Source organism: Aquila chrysaetos, chromosome 9 (assembly GCF_900496995.4).
Source record: "Aquila chrysaetos chrysaetos chromosome 9, bAquChr1.4, whole genome shotgun sequence".
Lineage (NCBI taxonomy): Eukaryota > Metazoa > Chordata > Aves > Accipitriformes > Accipitridae > Aquila > Aquila chrysaetos.
The window spans coordinates 41096162-41115949 of record NC_044012.1 but is presented as its reverse complement, the minus strand read 5'-3'; the positions used below and the strand labels follow the sequence as shown (position 1 = coordinate 41115949).

The following is a 19788-nucleotide window of genomic DNA, read 5'->3' as shown; positions in this document are numbered from 1 at the left end:
TTGTAAAGCCTCTCACGCCTCTCATTCAGAACTATAAGCATGCCCAGAAAAACACCAGCTGACAAAAATATATTTCTCTGACTTACACTGGTGAAATGTAAAAAGTCTGTTTCACCTTAATCTTTGATAGGACAAGCCTTCCTAAAAATGAAGGAAAGGAGGAAAGTGGTGTGTGCTTTTGATAGACAGAACACACCTGGATTTCATATCCTAGCAGATGTATGACCTCAGACAGTTCTTGTAATATCCCCTAATGGAAGACCGAATTCCAGTCCTCATGCTTTCCAAAGATGGTTTGTAAAAATACTACCCAAATAACAAGCAAGTAATACTTTTAATTCATCAGTCAGGTCCTAGCATGTCAGATCTGGGTGAACATCTTCTGTCAGAATAAAGAGAAATATTGCCCTAAATGAATGGAAGCTGGAATTTGCAAAGCCACGGAAGAGCAAGAATCCTTCACTGACATAACTGAGAGAGATGGGAATAAATCTTTCCCTGGTTTACAAAATGGCAATGATTCTCTCTGCAGATACAATACAAAGATTAAGGAACAGTACCTCATGCACACTGTCAAGGAAAAGTGTTAAGCCTCGGAACCTGTTTGTACTGGATTCTACTAGATATTTTGTGACCTTACCAGTTTGTCCCTCAATTACAGACATCCTGCAGATCAACAAAGCTGCAGCAACTCCTTCAGTTACCATGGGAACCTGAGTACTTTGAGATGCTGCTTTTTCTACTGTCTGGATTAGCATTGGCAGCAGGTCCATGCCCTGTAATAATGTGTCACCTGAGGAGACAGAAAGAGACAAGTTACAAAACAACATAATCCTTCACACTTTACACCACAAGGGTATCAATGGTTTTTCTGTTGTCATGAGACAAGGAAAGGAACTAGACACATACTGGAAAGACTCTGAATCTCCCAGAGTACTTGCCAATCACTACTATCCTTAAACTTTAACTATGACAAGCTAGATGATAACCACTTTAGTCCCTTCCTCACAGATAGAAAAGTCCATCTCAATACGAGTTTCTGTTCACGGGATGCAAAGAAAATGCTAATTCAGTTACATTAAAGGAATTGGTTCAAATCACAGGAAGTCTGCCTTCAAAGATTATGTTTCCCTAAGAGAGGGAAAGTAAATTCCTGGCAAGCCACGACCATCTGTTCCACTTCAAACATTCACAAGTCAAGGAATCCCACTGATCTGCAACCCTTGCTTCCACAGAAACTGAGCTAGGTGTTCCTGGTATTTCCAGAAACAACATCTCACGCACAACACTGAGAAAAGAAACAGAAGACCTTGTCATTTTCTACGTTAAGTATTCGCAGGTATGTTTTAACCATAAATTCATAAGACTTAGAATCTCTATTTTCTTTATGTCCCAGTTGGATGTTTCAGTGGATGGGTCAAAGCAATGGTAGTCATTGTTCCAGTGGTGAGTAAATAATTTTAGAATATAAGTATCTTGAGCCTTGATCCCCTGAACAGCTGCACACATCACACACAAGTAATCCCCTTTGCCCATAGCAAGCATAAGCAACTTCAGGTTTGCCATATTGATGTCTCTGAAAGGACCGCCATCCTGTAACGTCAAAGTAGTTTTTAGAGTGTTTTTTTCAGCCCTATGATAGCACAGACATTCCTGGTAACTACAATAGAAAAATGCAGAATTACAATTTTGCTCATATTCATATTGAGAAAGTGATGGCTAATCCATTGTACCGATACAATACATTGAGTTATTGATCTCTTAAGCAAATGTATACCATCTTTTTGATTCACGCTGCATCAACAAGAAAAGGAGATCTCACATACAGGCATCAGACTGATCGCCTATTGACCTGTGCATGAAATGCTGAAGTCAAAGGGGATAGGACCAACAGATGCAAATCTCAAAAGGACCACCAAAAGTTTAGAATTTCTTAAGATCTTCATTTCAAACACAGTAATATTTTTTTATTTATTTTTTTTAAAGCTTCCAAGAGCCAAAGCCACAGACCAGGATCCCAGCATGCTGGGTGCTATAAAAAACAAAAGCATGGTCCCTGAGCTAGAAACCTTACAATTTAAGCATAAGACAAAAATAAAGCAATCAAAAATTACTCCGGGGGTATATAAAAGACAGCACGATGGGCAGTGATGCTAGTTAAACAAGGAGACAAACCATCTTTATAAACCTGGAAGGCAAAAAGGAGTTTAAGGAGAAATACGAAGTAGGTCAGTGAACAGATACTGCCTTACAAAATCTTTCTTAATCCACACAGCTATCTACTTATATCAGGAAGCACGAAAGTTGATTACTCTTCTCTTAAGCCACACAGTCAAGAGAGTTATTAATAGCTGCACAGTTTTACCTTTGAAAGAGGCTAGCATGCACTGCAGGTAGGCATGTCTCACAGCTGAAGTAGAGGTTTTAAGGCTGAAGGCTTTCTTTAGCCATTCTACCAGCTTCTTGGGAACTTCTGTGGTGAACCGAACACACCAAAGAGCCAGGACAGAGACTGCATGAACCAATGTGCCTTCATGGACTAGGAATTAACACAGAGCTCATATCAGTACAGGAACTGCATAAAACACAGGAACATAAACCAGAAAGCAGGTAACAATGTCAGGAGGAGGCAGGAAAAAAATGCATGTGCTTCTAACAGACACAGCACTGTCTCCATGGGGTTGCTCATCAAAACAGGGCAACGGATTTTATAACACAACAGGCGAGAATCCGGATTTATCCCGAATAACATGCCGTACGAAAATCCTGCTCAAGACGAAAGCAGCTTAGCAAACCCAGAACAAAGGCAAGAGGTCTAACCTTCTTGTTGCAGGAAAGGGATGAAAAGCTCAGCCACAGTTCCAGTCAGAGCTTGGCTAGAGGATCCAGAAACCACATGGTGACTAAGGCTGCCGATCCCTGAAAGGACAGAATTCTCTCATTAGTTCCCAAACTACCAGCACTTGCTGCAAAATCTAAAAACAGTCAAGAATGACCCTTCACATTTCAATCCTTGCACAGACATCTCTTTTTCTTGTCACTACATCTGGATGTCACATCTACCATGTACCAATACTGCAGGACCTGTCTTCATTTTCACTTAGGATACAGTCATCTTCTTCCTTGCATAAAACACGTAGCCCACCAGCCAGTTATTTCCTTTGAATAGAAAGTCAAGAACTGGCATGTGGTATCCAGCACCCTCTGTGACATCAACTACAGCCAATTTGGAATGACAGGCAGGGATTCCTAAAGGCTTAAGTACAGATCCCTTTCATTCAGCCTTCTGCTGAATTTCTTCCACCAGAGAAGCAGCTTTCTTCTAGGATTCTCACCAGAAAGGACACTCATCTTCTGAGCAACAACTGTCAGCTTCCCTTCTGAGCCTGCCAAATAGAAACAAATGGGTGACGGCTGACTTACAGACAACAGCTACGTGCTACATCAAGAGTCTTCTCTAAAATACAAAACCTTGCCCCATTATCCCTGATCCAGATTGAGCCAACCCTACCATACAGGCAGCTAAAGACAACAGAAAATACAATACACAAAACTCCTTGAAGCTGGCAAACCTTTATTCATCTCCACTGCTTATGCTACAATTTACTCACCCCCTAAGATGGCAAAAAGGTGTTTGCCCAGTGACTCCACAGCTGAAGGATCACTACACTGTCGAGCCAAGTTCTTTAATGCCACAACTGCTTCATCCATCAGCTGCACACTGTTGGATTTCAGATGACCTAGAAAATAATGCACAAGCTAAGAGCTCCTCACGACAAACTGCATAAAATCAGCGAGGCAACTTATCTTTACATGTGGATTGACTCAGCTTCTGGAACAGTCACATGAACTATTCCAGTTCCAAATTACAGCATCATCCTCCCTCCCACATAAAACAACCTCTCACCAGTAATCAAGCTGTTATAGGTACAGCCAGAAAGTTGAAGAAAGCTTTATTCTGAATTCATCATTCCCTCCAGAAGTTAGAGTACTTACTGGCCAGTCCTTTCACAATGTCTAGAGCATATTGGCTGAGATCCAGGTTCACAGATACGAGCAAGCAAGAGATTGCTGACAACAGAAGAGATAACGGCATATTACATTTTGTTAAGTAACTGTTTTTAGCATTTAATACACCCTTTCCCACGGTTCACATCAAGAGCAGACAAGGTCAGTAAGGAGTAGGAAGAAAAAAGCCACTGAAATTGATGCCCAATGAACAGGTTAATTCAGGATTCTTCTTAGCACTCAGCTGTGAAATTCTGTCCTCAGTGCAAACAGTAGCTATCACATACCCAGACACTTGGGATCACACCACAAATGTTGCTTCTCCACGTCTAACCCTTAGACACCAGACAATCCTGCTGCCTGTGCTCACAGGACCAAAAGCATAGTCCAGAGAGACACACTCCCCCAACAACTCCAGACCTCTAAGGAACAACTATTCATGAGCTTTGACAGAACAATGCAGAGAAATGACAGACTCACTCTCAATTACGTTCTCAGGACTCCGTAGCAGGGACTTCTGCAGAGTTGGCAAAACTAAGTCCTTGAATTCAGCGTGAGACATGTACCGAAGAAGTGGGGAACAGCTGTCCTGCAAAGGGTACAAAGCGCTCAGCACAGCAGCGGATGTGGCATGTAGGACAAAAGCACAAACAGCTCTGTAACAGGTGTCTCACCAGCACGTGCTTCTGAGGCTTTGTCTTGCTCATAAGGATGGTCTTCAAATAGAAATCCAGAAGAGCACTCTGAACAAGCAGAAACACCAAGTTACAGCCGCATCACAACCTATACACAGCTCCCTGTACACCATCAGGAAGGCAGGCTTGACACCCCACCTCATTCTCCTCTGGAAGGCAGCCCTATCCACTAAGCAGAAGCTTTGCTTCCATCCTCACATAAGACAGTCAAGCAAAGATCAGTGCTCTCTGCTCTACCCTTCAGCCCAACACTCAAAATGCAAGGAGACCTAAATGCTGCCTTCCATTCCTACAACAGGGGAGAATGCAGAAAGCTGCAGTGTTGGCTGTCTACATAAATGCATGTGCCACAGCAAAAAGCCACATATCTGGCACCTCCTGTATAAATCTATCCCAGCTGTTTTAGTCAGAAGTGCATGACTACTGAATTGACAAGATAATGAAACCAGGGGCAGATGCAAAGTACCAACCTCACTGAGACATCTCTTCAGCCCCCTTCTCCACGATGCGAAGTGATGCTACTTATTCCCCCAAAAAAGCAGTACAACAGATTTACCTTGTATCGTTTAACAGTATCAATCTCTTTCTGGGCTGTGCAAAATTGCACCACAAGTCCCAGCATTGCAGCGTAACTCTGGTTTGGTTCAAGACCAAGAATGACGGATAGGTACTGATCCACCAGATCTTGGTTCTGAAGAGAAAAAGAGCAAGGCACGTTAACACAACAGAATCTAGAACAGCTATTGCATATGGTCATACAAGGTATACATCACCTCTTTCCACAGCCTGTTCAATTTCTTCACAGCCCCATCCACCGCCTGCTTATGAGAACCTCCCAGGACTTCCAAAAGGAGCAAACACTGAACCTCCACCTGCCAAGGGAAATAGCCAAGAAAACCTTCATGCACCTGCTCCTCAGAGAGCTCATATCAAACGAGGCATGTCAGATGCCAGTAACTAGCTGAATCTGCTTAGGAAAAAGTCCTTAGGTCGTGTAAGTTCTTCCAACAAGCTGCCATTGCTTTCATCTCACACGCACCACTTTGCAGAACCACACATAGCAGTTTTGGAAACTCTTACTTTGAAAACAGCAATTTATAACACATAACATCTCTTCTGAAAATGTATTCCAACCATATTCCAAGGTGCTATGAGCATGGTCACAGGTTCAGGTTGTTAAAGTAGGTGAAAAGAAAGGAAAAACCTACTTGACACTATATGACAGAATATCACATGCAAATACTTCAAGGGAGGCACAAGGAATTCATGCCATGCTGCAGACTGCACCTTGGAGGCACCACTAGCACACCTAGTCTAGAAACACCGGTATACACCATAGTATGCAGAGCAACTCTGCGTGGGTGCAAGACTGCCCCACTGTCATGCTTTATACACCTCCTGCTTTCTCCAGCGGAACTGGAGAGATCAAAATACACCAGAAAGCAAAAAAGATTGTCATGCAAACCTGGATTTTAACATGACATTATCAGTTACGTTCAGATTTGCAATGTTTCAGCAACTTAAAAGACATTAGAAAACTTTAAGTCCTTATCTCCGAAGGGATATTTCTGTAAACCAAAAAGAACCTACCAGTTTTTTCCATGTTTCTCCTTGTCTCTTTTCAGGTGTTGGAAAGACTGTGCGTACAAGCAGGCATGTCCAGGAGAGTGCCAGCAGAGCTGCAGATCCACTGCTCTTACTGTTGTACAAATGGGAGAAAGAGGTAAATCTATTACTACCAGTGTGTAACTTACACCTACTAGTCCCTAACAGACTCATCTTTGCCCAAGTCAGAACACCACCTTATAAGCGAGGCAATTTTATCACAGAAAAATATAGCTAAAGTCTTAGCATTTAAAGCAAATAATTACTCCTCATAAGCTATGTGTTCCAGCTCCTGTTTAACACTTAGAACTTCTGAATGGCATAAACAAGGCTAAGTCTTGACTGCTGGGAATGAAAAACCTTAGCAGAAGACAGACCATTTTTGGATCTTCCCAGTGGCATTACAGAAATGAGAGTTAAATACTTTGCCAACTGAGAGTGCCCAAAAAGTGACTCAAGACTTCTCATCTGCTGCTCATCTTTACTGTCAGAGCTTCCCAGCCTTAGATTGCCAAATCGTTTCTCAGCTTACATTCCTTCCTGGCACACTACTCAGTTCTCATTTCTGCTAACTCTCTCCTCCCTCCGCTTCAGGTAATGGATCCCACCTCACAGCTCCCTGAGGATCCTCACCCCATTTTGATCTTTACCTCAAAGTGAAAGAACGTAGAAAGTGTCCTTGCACACAAGGCTAGCCACTGCGACTGAAGGGTAAATATTGTTATCACTGCAAGCCTTTAAACCAAGATCAGATATTTTTCTAAAAGCTACAATTCTATTGAGCCACAGAGGCATTGCAGGACGACACTCTGTGGCCTGTATCAGCTGAACAATACCCTAAGTCACCTTTTGGAATGACTAGTGCTTCCAGAAGCTACCACAATAGAAAAGCCGTGTGTTTCTCAGCTCAGCTTCAAATTTCATTATCTCCCTGCCTATAAGAAGGTCTTGAATTCCACCAGCTGAACACCAGATGGGCGAGGAAATCCCCTTTCCTAATCATTTTGGAGACTGTTTCTTGGTAAAAGAGTTTGTTCCTCATCTCTCCAGACTTGAAGGTTAACAAAGGCAAAATCGTAACTCAGACCCAATCCACCAGCAGTAATACTACGATAGTCCTTCTGCTTTCCCAGAAGACATGAAAGACGTAAGAGAGGAACGTTTAAATGGTCATTAACGGCTTTGTCTCTAAATGTTTTCAGCACCTCTGGCAAGCAGCAGCAGAAGAATCATTTTGAACACAAGAGCAACTACCAGCAACTCAGAACTGCTTCCACACAAAGCAACTCATCCAGCACCTGGGAACTCCAGCCTTGCCACCGATCCCTGAGGACTGAAGCGACTGCAGAAGGTTTTTTGCTGTTGCATCCGGCTGGGATTCTGCGAGCTGCTGAAGCGCCAGCTGCAGGGCTCTGCGCGATGCTGCATCGCTAGAATGAAAAATTTATCTCCATGAACATTTTAAATCCTGCCAACATTACACATATTACTACCCTTGTGTCACACAAAGGACACTGCTTTCTCATTTCAGCAGTCAAGCTAATAATTATTTTATCCGTGCTGTTCCAAGTGGAGAAGTTTCTGGCAGAAAGCTCCATTCCTTTCCTCAACTGACAGAAGTTATGTCGAGGCTCTCTGTCAGGTTGCAGAAGAAAACATAGGTTCTGAACAGTTTTCCCTACAACAGGCCACTATTTAATCCAATCTAGAAGTGTCTAAAAGACACCTAAAGGACACCTTAGTCTTGCTTCACAAGCATTCCTTCTTGCAAACTGAACCACAGAATGAAAGTTTTAATTTCAAAATTAAAGGTGAAACACAAGGTAAGTGTTATAAAACTCTTTAATGTCAAACCTAACTTGAGAGCCCAATTACTAGATAGCATCTTTCAGTGTCATACGCACCTATGTGACACTGCATGCTAACGTTTCCAGCTGCTCCACACCAGTTTAACTAATAAATACATAAGTACTGATAGATTAAATAACACAGCCTTTCCACATCAATTTACTCACCGGTATCGATGCAGAGTAAGGCAGAAGAGTTTGCAAAGGCCTTTCACTGCACCCTCTGGAAGATCTGTAACAGAACGTATTTCAAAATATTTCTTCATAGATCAATGAGCTCTTAATTTTAACACAAACATGATTCACTTCACAACTGAAATCTGTGAACTGCTCACATCTATGAAATTGCTTGCAAAGATCATAGTAAAAGTTCTCTCTTTACAAATTTTATGCATATTTTTTTAAATAATGACAAAATTAGAACACATGCTATTCCACAGTCATCTTCAGGAAATGGCAGAAATTAAAAAGATTTTTTAAAATTTGCTTCAACTGTTTTATTAAGACTATCTGAAATCTTCTACTCTCCATCTCTCTACATATATATATATGTGTGTGTGTATATAAATACTCCATGAATCATTAAAAAAACAGCCTAAGAGTCAGGAGAGAAACCGGCAACTGACACACAAACGAAAAACCTATACATGTGATGCTACAACTACTAACTGGAAAAAGCACACATGCTAGTAACCAGAGTTCTGTGCTACCTACAAAACCCATGCTTAGAATTAATGCCATGAGAAAGCACAGGCTCCAAGCGCTGCCAGCCCTCTCCATCAAAAAACTATGCCTCAAGTTTCACACAGCCTTTGAAACAACACATACTAACATTCTTCTCCACCCTGGTAACCAGAACAGTGTCCCAAAGCTTTTACCTTTCCCAGAAATGCATTTTCCCAGCTCACTGAGGATCTCTCTCCGCTCCTTCACACTGGCTGTTGTTACTTTTACCGCAAACCGCTTCAGTGTATCAGAAATCTAAAACCACACACAGAGGGAAAAACATCAGACTGCCTTTGATATCAACACACAGAACGCAAAACCAGGGCAAGCAAAACATGTCATCTGCTGCTACATGATCTCTTAGTGACCAAATGTGAGCATCCGCGGTCTTACCTGCTGGGGAAAGGGTCACTGTACATCATACATGATGAAACTCAGAAACCTTCCCCTTAGGCTGAGGGATGACTGCTTTCTGTTTGTTAACCTGTGTCCCTGTCACGGCACTCATGGTCTGTAAGATACGCTTACCCCTCTAAAAGTAACACAGAGTAAGAGGTAAGATCAATAGCCTAGAGTACAGGACCTTTAAAAGCAAAAAAAAAAAAAAAAAATGCACTTCAAGAACGCAAAGGTGCTTTTCAGTGCACGTTATCTCCTAAAGCCCATGCACCCCCAAAGGGGGACTTCTAATCGCAGATGACCCAGGGCTGACTGTAACTGCCCGTCCTGAAAAAACGACCTGTGGTTTCAGGCTGTCAGTCATAGAATAGAACCATAGGATGGTTTGGGTTGGAAGGCACCTTAGAGATCATCTACTTCCAACCCCCCTGCCATGGGCAGGGACACCTTCCACCAGACCAGGTTGCTCAAAGCCCCACCCAACCTGGCCTTGGATAGCTGTGAAATTCTGTACTCAGGCCTAGCAAAAGAATAAACTGCTCACATTCACTCTTTTCCCAAATTAACATGCACATCACAGGGATTTTGTAAATTGGACCTGCCAGATTACAAAAGGTTGCGCCTCGCTATCAAACTCCTTCCATGCGCTATCAGTAGCGCCCAAGGTTACCCAACCAAAATGAAAAATCACATCACACAACTGAACGGTTTTTTCATGCCTGTGCTACTGAGTGCCTGGATCTGCCAGCTGGAAGGGACCGAAACTGCTTACTGAGTTTAACTCCTATAAATAGTCTGTTTCAGTTTTCAAGTGGTATCAAGACAGTGACATACACTGTCTGGAAAGACTAGAAAGAAGTTTAAGTTCTCAGCAACGTGCTCCTTCAACTGCTGAAACCATTTCCATAAACTTCCAAGTTTTGCAAGATATGCAAGATAAAAACTTTGTGTGGGCTGAACAGGGCTCAGCCAGGTCTATGTTCATGGGTTTTCTGCATTTACATAAATGAAAACACAGCTCTCCAGAAAAGGCTTTTAAAATCCACTTCTTAAACTGAGCAACTTTATATCTTAATAATCATCATCATCATCTTTAGGAAGGGCAGCAAATAAACATGCCTTTATCAAAACTGTTCCTTCCGTCTTCAGGCAGAGCTCTACCAGTTTTGCCACAAGTCTTCTTCTAAGCACAGGAAACATGGCAACTGAGAAATGGCAACTGCCTCCATCCTTCTCAAGAGCTGCTTTCAGTGAAGTTTTTTGCTGACATGCAGGAAGCGTAATTCTGTGCTGCAGCTACCTGGCATTTAGAGAGGCCATCCACACTTGCCCGACCCTGTGACCATCTCTCACCCTGAGCTCTCCTTAAAAACTGGCTGAAAGCAGGGCTGCACCTCTGAACGCTAAGGCACAGGTCGACCAAGTCATTACCATCAGAACTGACAGAACAAGTCGCCATTAAAGAGCTCATCTTTTTTTCAAACCTTTCAATTACATGAGTTTGTCATATGCAAACTCAAACCAAGCTCCACTTACTCATGCTGCTTAATCAGAAGCAGGGAGATGTACAGACATAAAAAGCACATTAAAATTATCCCAACAGTCTAGAAATTAAAAATATAAATGATGTATAACACTACAGGACTTCCCAAACAGCTTAGTGACTTGCACAAATGGCACAAACTATGACTCCCCAGTCTCCACGGAAGAGCTGCTGGGACAGGCTTCACCCATTTGCTTTTTCTTTTTATTGGGATGTACATGTACACGCGTTACAAGGCTAGGATGCAAGCAACGCTGCTGCAAACAAACACAGAGAACAAACTGCGGTATTTGTACTAGTGAGGACCTGATCCTGAGAGGGCTGGGATCCGCCTTGGGGACATCCCAACCTGACGCACCAAGCTGGAGAAAAAAAGCCCATCGGGGCGTAACAGGCGACCCCAGGCACTCGGGAGCGGTTCCACCCCGGCAGGCTCCGCTCAGCCGCCCGGAGCGGGGACAAGGCTCGGGCTCTCCTTTTCCGAACGGGGCTCCCGGCGGCCGCAGCCCCAGTGAGTCGCTGGGAGCAGGGGGGAAGGCCGCGGGCCCGCCGAGCCCGGCGTTGGGCCGGCAGCCGCAGACGAGACGGAGCCGGGAAGGACGCAGCTTGTGCCAGTCGTTTATCGGGAACTGACTTCGGGAACTGCCTTCGGGAGCGGGCGGGATCCTCCCCGGCGCGGCGGCAGCCGCCGTCCCGCGCTTCTCTCCGGGTCGCGGCAGCCGCTCACGGAGCGGCGGCTCAGCCCCGGCTCCCCGGCCGCCTCAGCGCTGGAAAGAGACCGGCAGCGGGGCGTCCCTTCCCTCGCCCCGCGGATCGGGGCACGGCGCCGGTGCGGCCTCCCTGCGGGCGGCTCCGGCGGGCAGCGCCGGCGCGGCCTTCCCGCCCCGGGAACGGCTGCCACGTCCCCGTCCGGCCGCGGGCGCAGGGCCAGGCCCCGCAAACGGGACGAGGGAGCGCGGCGATAGCGGGAGCGGAGGCGGCCCCCGGCGGAACCCCCCCGCCGCCATCACCGGGCCGCGACCGCCCCGCACTCACCTGCGTGTCGGCCGCCATGGCGCCGCCTGTGACCCCGGAAACGGTAGCGGCTTCCGGTGCGGGCCGCGCGCGCGGAGCCGGCCGGGGCGGGACCGTCTCCATGGCGACGGCGCCGCGGCCTGGGCCTGGGCCCGGGCCCGGGCCCGGAGCTTCGCCCGCCCGGAGCCCGGGGAGAACCGTCCCCCTCCGCACGGCGGAACCGAGCCCTGAGCGTTGGGCAACGGGGAAGGGCGGGCGGCGGCTCCACCGCCCAGACAAGCCGCCGGGAGAGGCCTCTGCTCAGCCCCGGCTGCACCCAGCAACACCCCCCACCCCCCACCCCCCAGGAAGAAGCGTCCCTCGGCAGCCCCTCCATTATGCTTCCCCTCCATTATGCTTCTCGCAGTGATCTGGAGACTACACCAGCGATGCGGGGACACGTCAAGGTGTAAAATAGCTTTTTATTTCTCCCACTGGACCAACTCTGACACAAATAAGACAGACGGCGGCGGCTGTTAGTCAAAGAGCCCGAATCCCATGTCCTCATCAGACTCCTCCGATTCCTCCTTCGCCGCCTCTTTCGCCGGAGCGGCGGCGGCAGCGGCGGCGGGTGCGGCCGCTTCAGCTACCACAGGGATGGCCGCCACAAAAGCAGAGGGGTCTGCCAGGAAGGCCTTCACCTGCAAAAAGGGGGGGGAAAAAAGGTAAACTCAAAGGAAACAAACATTTTGAAGGGTTGAACCTTTGCAATCGTTAAGGGCAACGCTTGCAGCTTGCCAGAAGCCAAACAGATGCACTTATCGCTGCCATGTATGAAGAATCAAAGACATTTCAGCTACACTCAAGTGCAATAGCCCCAGGGAGGAAGGAACGCCAGGTAGTTCACCTTTCTCCTGCCACTCACACACAACGTGTGGAAGCAAGAACCCCTTTTCAGGACAGGTCCCTCGCACACAGGCAGGTCCGAGTTCTTTCAAACTAGGCAACACGCACGGTGTTTCTGTGAAAGTGCCTGGCTGCATTTTTAACACCCCTCTGAGCGGCAGATCAGACCCAGCCATTACCTTTTCAGCCAGCGGGAAGGTGTAGTCGGTCTCCACCGCCACGGCCAGGACCCGCTTGTACCCGTTAATGATGGAGTGGGGCACGGAAGCAATGGTCGGGTACCCAATTTGCAGACAGACGCTGGCAACGTTACGAACACCCTGTGAAGAGAGAGAATCAGGTTTCTGTGCTCTGAGAAATAACCTGGGCTAGAAACCACGACAGATGAAGGCACATTTCCACGCTGCCGACATAATGAGGGACAGTGTGCAACGCAGACAAGTAATGCAGCTCCAGTGAAATTAGACAAGGATTTAAATGGCCTCAAACACTTTCTGAAATAGCTTCAGATGAAAAAGCCTACAGAAGGTATTCCCTGACAGACTGTTTCTGCAGAGCACTGGGGAGAGCTCCCGGCTCTGCAAGAGCCCACAGAAAATACCAGAGACGATACTTCATCTTGGGGCAGTGCTGGCTGCCACAGCAGTTAGGCAGAAGAAGTGGAACGTAACAGGTACGGGTTGTGGCACTCACCTCCAGGAAGCGCTTGTGCAAGGTCTCCTCAGTGATGTCCAGCACTTCGGGATTGTAAATGCTGCCATTGTCAAAGACCTGCTGGATCACCAACCCGAAAGAGAAGGGGGAGATGTTCAGCATGTTCAGCAGGGTGGCTTCGCTGGCACCCACTTTGTCTCCGGTCTTGATGAGCTGCACATCGCTCTGAGGAAATAAGGACAAAAGGAGTGAATATGCGCAAAGAAATTCAGGCACGTCAATGCAATGGGACACAAATGTACATTTCCAATGGCAAGAGATGGAACTGAAGGAACAAATGAGCACAACAAAAAGAGGCTCCAAGTTCAGCTCCACGAGTTGGGAAAGCCCTAGACCACACAAGGAGCTGCATCTCAGCGAGGAGAAAGGCAGCGCCCTTCCTCCATTACCTGCAGGTAGCTCGCCTCCAAGTTCCTCCAGCAAAGCTTAACAACACAGCTGAGATCCGATGGAAAACTTAAGTCCCCCTGCACTGCGTACCGGAGCCAAGCAAGGCCTCCTCCTTCAAATACCCCAAACGCAGCAGTCAGACTGCTGATACAGCATTTCAGCACTAACAGGAGCTTTGACCTTCACAGCTCCGTCAACTGCCACAATCAGGGCCCTCCAGTCAAGGAAGAGCTTCGACAACAGCAGCATGCTGCTCACTAACCAGAATTTCAATGGTCCCTCTGGAGATCTTCGTGGTGATGCCCAAGGCCTGGAAAAAGGAGGTCTTCTCAGGTCCGAGACCAGTGTTCTGGGCTGGCACAGTCACATCACAAGGAGCAATAGCGCCGGCACGGGCAGCGGCTGGCACCTGGAGAAAGGGGAAATGAGAAGTTGAAAGAATGCTCACCTCTCAGATCTCATGGGATGGCATCAAATCCCTCTTGATGCATTCCTCCAGGATGGACATCACCCACGCACACACAAGTGAGACAGAAGTTGAACAGTTTAGCTTAGGCTGCAGGGGCCTAGTTCCCAGCCCTTGAAGACTCCAAATAATCAGGTATCCCACACACAGTTTCAGTTTTTTAATTCTCTATCTGCCAGCCCAGAGACACAGTGAAGGCTGATCTGCCCTACCTTGTTAGCCAGCAGCATGTCCCGGATCTCAGTCAGATCCTCCTTGGTGAAGACAAAGCCCACATTCCCACGGATGTGAGGCAGCAGCCTGAAGGAAAGATGACAGCCTTCAGTTCTACTTCTCAGACAACGTCTCCTCCTCCCAGACAGAGGATCCAGGAAAACACTCAGACAGCATTACCCACTTTTCTAAGGCAGGGTTATTCTCCAGATGACCACGAATAGCTTTGCGCATCATCGTATTCTTCCCCATCAGCACAACAGCCTTCCCACGCAAGGACATACGGATTTGCTGCATCTGCTTGGATCCCACATTGTCTGCTCCCACAATGAAACATTTTGGGTAATCATCCAGGAGTTGCTATAGCAAGAAAGACACAAAGAAATCTGGACCAGCGCACAGAGCAGCATTAAAACCGCAATACGTTAAAATGTAAAAAATCTGTTGGGAGTTTTGAGAGTGCTCAGCTCAAACTGACGTTGGGTGCACCACAAGGCTGCACCTTTCACTCAGCTGTCTGGTTAGATCCCTAAACAAGTTATCTCTCTAACGGCCACAGCAAATTCTCACAGGAACCTTAAAAACGGTCTGATCCGGACTATCCTCATCTTTTCCTACCGCCACGTAATCCTTCCTTACACGGACAACCTATGGCACCCCACCTCTTTTTCAGAAAGCCCCCCCCGCCCCGCAGACACGCCAGCCCGATTCCCGCTGCCCCTCGCAGCGCCAGGACCGCTATCCGTGGGCCGGGATCACCCCCGAGGCCCGGGCGGCGGCAGCACCCCACGAAGGCCGAGCCTCAGCCCTCCGGAGCCGCGCCGACACTCACGATGATTTTCATAAAGTAGTTGGACTTCCACGTAGCCCTGTCTTCCCTGGGCATCGCGGCGGTGCTCCAAGGATCGCCCGGTGGGTTTAAAGACGAGATGGGACCTGCCGTGGGAGAAGCGCGGCTCAGCCGGGTGCGGGTCCGCACCCTTCCCTTCCCTTCCCCAGCCTCCTCCCCGCGGCTCCGCGCTCCCCGCTCGACAGCCCGGCCGCAGCCCAGGACCCCGGGTTCGCTCCGGGTTCGCTCCCAGCCCGGCCCGGCCGCCCAGGCCCGGCCCGGGCCCGCGGGAGCCGCCGCGCCGCGCCGCGCACCCACCTCCACGAGGGCTCCGGGAAAGAAAGGCCGGAGGGCGGGCCCACCTCCTTTTATACCGCGACTCACGCCCAATGGCAGCGAGCCGCGGAGATACCTCGGCTCAACCCATTGGCTGCCCGCCGCGTGTCAATCAGGGCGAGCCGCCGTCCTCATTGAGCACCGCGCCTGTCGCTTAGAGGACAGGCGGTGGAAAGCGTGGGCGGTGCAGGAAGCCGCTCGCCTCGGGGTGAGCCGCCCCCTAGCGGCCGGAGGACCGCGACAGCAGCAGGGGGACAGAGGGGTGCGGGGTAGGGGAGGGGGGGTCCCTGGGAGCACCCCAACCCCAGAGGGGTGACCCGCTTTGATTCTGGTTTCTCACAAGCTTAAGGGCTAGAAACAAGGGCAAACGCACACGTGAGAATAACGGTAAAAATTTTATTAGCGTAACTGCAAGAATTTTAAATGGAAAAAAAAAGAAAGCGGAGTTAGCAGTTTACAAGGGAGAAAAGATATCAAAAATTAACTGTCGACCCAGCGGAGCATCCCCCAGCCCAGCCCGGACGTGGTGTGAAAGACCCTCCCCAGGTCCGGGGGGGCTGCGCACAGAGCTGAGGCCTTTAAAGACAAAACCCACGCGGGAGCTGCCTGCCACGGCAGCCCCCCCACCCGTCTCCTCTCCTCTCCCCACCCTGGGGACACCCCATGGCGCAGGTCCCTCCTCCTCCGGCACTGTCCCCAGCCCTCGCACCCCGTCTCACCCCACACGCCACCCTCCCGGGCCGCTCACTCAGCGCCATGGCTGTGCTACCCTAAAACTGCATCCGAAATCAAATTACAGGCATTTTGGACACCCACAGCGGCAACGGCCACCAGAAGTCATTATTTGGCAGAGTAGCATCCATGTAGCACCCCAGCACGTCAGAAACCAGATAAATCCAGGACACGCTCAACATCTTGCTCGGGAGGTAAGTGTTTAACGATCTCCGTTAAGCACTGACGACAGACGAGCCTCCCCTTCGGCGCTGCACACCACCAGCACCCCTCCGCAGAACCCTGCACCCAGGGTTTTCCACGCGTGCCAGAAGCGTCACTTACGCAAGCCTCAACTAGCAGTGAGGTAGGTTAAAGACTCCCCGGACAGGGAAACTGAGGCACATGATTACACAGTCTGCAGGTGCCACTCAACAAGTGGTAGTGCCAGAAGCATCTTCTCGTCCCCCTCTGGTACTCCTGCCACAACAGCTTTTCATCCTCTTTAGCAGGGCTGAAAGAAGTTGACATTTTCAGCAAGACAAACACTCGCAGCTCAGAAACGTCCCTTTTAAGTCAAATCGATTTCAAGATGAAAAGACAAACGCATTAAGGTTTCTTGCCTCACAAGCTCTTCAAGAGCTGCGCTCAGCCCAGCTGACACAGCTTTAGCTCTAGTGCTTCCTTGCACAGCTATCTTCGGTCTCACAACCACAAACTGAGGTTCATTTGTATGGGGAAACCGGTGAAAAACAGTTTCAGTGACCCAAGCAGGGCAGAAAAGCACCGCAGCAAGGTTATGCAGGACAGTAACCCGCAGATTCTAGCCTAAGGTTGGGCTGGTTTCTGACACAGTTGCCCCCGGACCCCTAATGCACCTGCCAAGCTGAAAAGCACAACCAGATGTCGATGGTGATAATTGCTGTACCACTCTGGAGGAGTAATTCCAAACACCGCTCCCTGGGCTGCTTCGGCTGTTACCACAGAACACCGTCAGGTATTTCAACGTAGTATTTCACCTTCCATAGCACCCTCCAGCCAGAGACCTAGAAGTGCTCTAGCAAACGTGAACTAAGCCTCACAATAACCTCACAAATCCAGGCTAAACTGCCCCCATTTTACAGATGGGGAAACTGAGGCACGGTAAGGTTTAGTGACTGGCCCAAAGTTACACAGCTAGTCAGGAACAGAGTCTGTCTCTCCCAGTTTCTTCTCCTTTGTCACAAGACCTTTCTTCCACAGTAGAAAAGGAACCCCTTCCCCAATTAGCCCTGCTCTGTTTTCAGGTGGCTGAAGAGGAGAAACTGAGGGCCAAGGTCTGAGCTCTTCCCCCCTGCAGCATCATATTAAGACTCACTGTAACATCCTGGAAGCTGGGCTTTGGGAGAATGGCAGGTGATTCAATTACAGCAGTTTACAGGTTACAATAAAAACCAAAAAACACACTTTTAGGTGACCTGGGGGTGGAGGGGGGGGGGGGGGGGAGAAAAAAAAAAGCTATTCACAGTTCACCTGCCTGTGCTAGGAAAAAAAAAAAAAATACAAGTCACATTCCCTTCCCCATAGATTCCAGCCCCTCCCAACCCACAATAAAAAGAAAATATTGAATGTTAGTTAGGCTTAACAAAGCATTGAGGTTACAGATTCAGTAAACCAGCACAACTGGCATACTGCCTAGAACAGCACAGCTTGATATAAAAGTTGCTTTCTTAAAATCACTTCAAAACCGATTTCTGTATAAGAGGATTAAAAGTAAATTAGGTATGAATTCAAAATCAGTGTAGAAATCTACAGTTCTTATCAAAGACAGGATACAGTATTCACTTTGATAGTAAAACTCCAAGTGCGTCACACACACCTGACCCAAGAGACTCGTTATACCAGTAACAGTCAATATAAAAGGTTATTGCTCTAGCATCTCTCAGTAGAACGTGTTTAACAAGAGCACAGAAAAGGGAAATACCAAGGGGCTGACAGGTCTCATTAGCAAAGAGAGGAAGAAGAAAGGATATAAAGTTTGGATCTTTTTTTTTCCTGGCTTCTTAAACCCCTCCACTTCTCCCCGCTCTTGTGACAGTTTCAGGCCCCGATAGATGGGAGAGTTTCAGGCCGGATAAACACACACACGTCACACTCGCTCATGACAGGGATGGATGAAAAAGGCTGTGCTCTAACCTCTCTGCACCTGCTTTTAAAGAAGGGACAATGTCTCTTCCTCTCTCCCGGGAGCAGCAGGCAAGGGGAGCAGATGCCCTGAGCAGGCCTGGGTGCTGACGGAGGTGCCTGGCATAGGATGTCACCCACAGGAGCGCACATCAGTGCTGAGGGATGGTCAGGGCAACTCCACCTCCTGCTCCAGTGTGTTGAGAAAAGGCAGGGAATAACAAACCAGGGAAAAAAAGCCCCACACAGTAACATTTTGATTCCTCTTTAAAAAAAAAAAAAAAAAAAGAAAAGAAAAAAAAAAGTAAGTGGTATCATCTCCTTACAGTGTAATGGAACTGGAGAGACCCTTGCAGGGTCTTGGCTGCCTGTGCTGATGCTCTGATCTCAGTAAGTCACACACGCCACGTGGCTCTAGTGAGTGGAGCCAGGGTGGCACAGAGATCACAGGGTGCCCTCGCTGTGCTATTGCTCAGACTGCACACATGCAGACAAAAGCCTGAGAAAGAGGTGTCAAAGCAGAGGGCTGTGTTGTCTGCAACTGTCACGATTCGCTCAGGGAGCTGACACAGGCTGAAACGTACTGGCAAAGATTCCTTCTGCCAGGAGGGGGCTGGGTAAAATCTCCCTGTTGGAGCCCTCAAGCTAAGCTCAGCTGTCAGTCACACACACAGACACGCACACCGTAATGAGGGGACTCAGCCTCTCTCTACTGAGACACAGCAAGGGCATTTCCAGTTTAATGGTCCGTCTCATCTCTGGATCTACTGCCTCTCCATAGCAGCAGAAAGCACTCCCACCCCACCCCCACCCCACCCTCCTCCCCTGCCTGGTAACGTTTCTAAATCACAGTAATGTTCAGAGAGACAGAACTGCCAAGGGGGTGGCAGAAAGATGCTTAGCGCCCATCTATGATGCCTCTAACAGAAGAGCTTGAGAAAGCAGTTCTGGCAGTAGGGCTTGTCGTTCTGTTCTTTGAAGGTTCCTTTGTTGAGCTGCTTGAGGCAGAAGGCACAGACAAAGTGTTCGGGGTGAAATTTCTTGCCCATAGCAGTGATGCAGCGTCCTGTGATAGGCTTCTGGCAACCGGAGCAGAGCGAGCCACGACGCTCGTGGTAATGCACCTCGCAGTAGGGCTGCCCATCATGCTCAAAGAAGCTGCCATTGATGAACGGTGTGAAACATTCCTGCAGGAGGACAAAGCAGAAGGGAACAGATTGTGTAACAAGCTGGGGATGCAGGCA

General features: G+C 48.2%; 3 protein-coding genes across 8 annotated transcripts in view; all 3 read right to left on the bottom strand.

Moving 5' to 3' along the window:
• GCN1 (GCN1 activator of EIF2AK4) overlaps positions 1–11939 on the bottom strand; it is a 44775-nt gene extending 32836 nt beyond the window's left edge. For 2 of the 3 annotated variants that reach the window (XM_030025368.2, XM_030025369.2), the window contains exons 1-15: positions 11859–11939; positions 9034–9136; positions 8324–8387; positions 7607–7738; positions 6294–6402; positions 5477–5575; positions 5260–5394; positions 4683–4751; positions 4489–4597; positions 3997–4071; positions 3612–3740; positions 3336–3386; positions 2821–2919; positions 2366–2539; positions 641–793 (exon numbers count right to left, since the gene is read on the bottom strand). In XM_030025368.2, the coding sequence (XP_029881228.1) occupies positions 641–793; positions 2366–2539; positions 2821–2919; positions 3336–3386; positions 3612–3740; positions 3997–4071; positions 4489–4597; positions 4683–4751; positions 5260–5394; positions 5477–5575; positions 6294–6402; positions 7607–7738; positions 8324–8387; positions 9034–9136; positions 11859–11876 (1519 nt within the window). In that variant the 5' untranslated portion in view covers positions 11877–11939. Of the gene's footprint in view, positions 1–640; positions 794–2365; positions 2540–2820; positions 2920–3335; positions 3387–3611; positions 3741–3996; positions 4072–4488; positions 4598–4682; positions 4752–5259; positions 5395–5476; positions 5576–6293; positions 6403–7154; positions 7349–7606; positions 7739–8323; positions 8388–9033; positions 9137–11858 lie in introns of those variants that run through there. The other variant, XM_041125951.1, reaches the window with a different exon arrangement.
• A 339-nt stretch (positions 11940–12278) lies between these two features.
• Positions 12279–15833, bottom strand: RPLP0 (ribosomal protein lateral stalk subunit P0). Its single transcript, XM_030025908.1, has 8 exons — positions 15653–15833; positions 15338–15441; positions 14690–14865; positions 14505–14592; positions 14089–14235; positions 13416–13601; positions 12902–13042; positions 12279–12517 (listed from the first exon to the last, which is right to left on the bottom strand). The coding sequence occupies exons 2-8, from the start codon at positions 15389–15391 to the stop codon at positions 12353–12355; spliced, it is 957 nt and encodes a 318-aa protein (XP_029881768.1). The 5' UTR covers positions 15392–15441; positions 15653–15833; the 3' UTR covers positions 12279–12352.
• A 219-nt stretch (positions 15834–16052) lies between these two features.
• The window catches only part of PXN (paxillin), a 49103-nt gene continuing 45367 nt past the window's right edge, over positions 16053–19788 (bottom strand). For all 4 annotated transcript variants that reach the window (XM_030026055.2, XM_030026058.2, XM_030026061.2 and 1 more), the window contains one exon: positions 16053–19731. In XM_030026055.2, coding sequence (XP_029881915.1) covers positions 19465–19731 — 267 coding nt within the window. In that variant the 3' untranslated portion in view covers positions 16053–19464. The remainder of the gene's footprint in view (positions 19732–19788) is intronic.

Excerpts from the sequence above, each read along its gene's own strand:
- RPLP0 (XM_030025908.1), bottom strand. The coding sequence starts at position 15,391 with ATGCCCAGGGAAGACAGGGCTACGTGGAAGTCCAACTACTTTATGAAA. Across the intron at positions 14,866-15,337 it reads ACTACTTTATGAAAATCATC|CAACTCCTGGATGATTACCC; the intron begins GTGAGTGTCGGC and ends TTCTTGCTATAG. Across the intron at positions 13,043-13,415 it reads TGCACAAGCGCTTCCTGGAG|GGTGTTCGTAACGTTGCCAG; the intron begins GTGAGTGCCACA and ends CTCTCTTCACAG.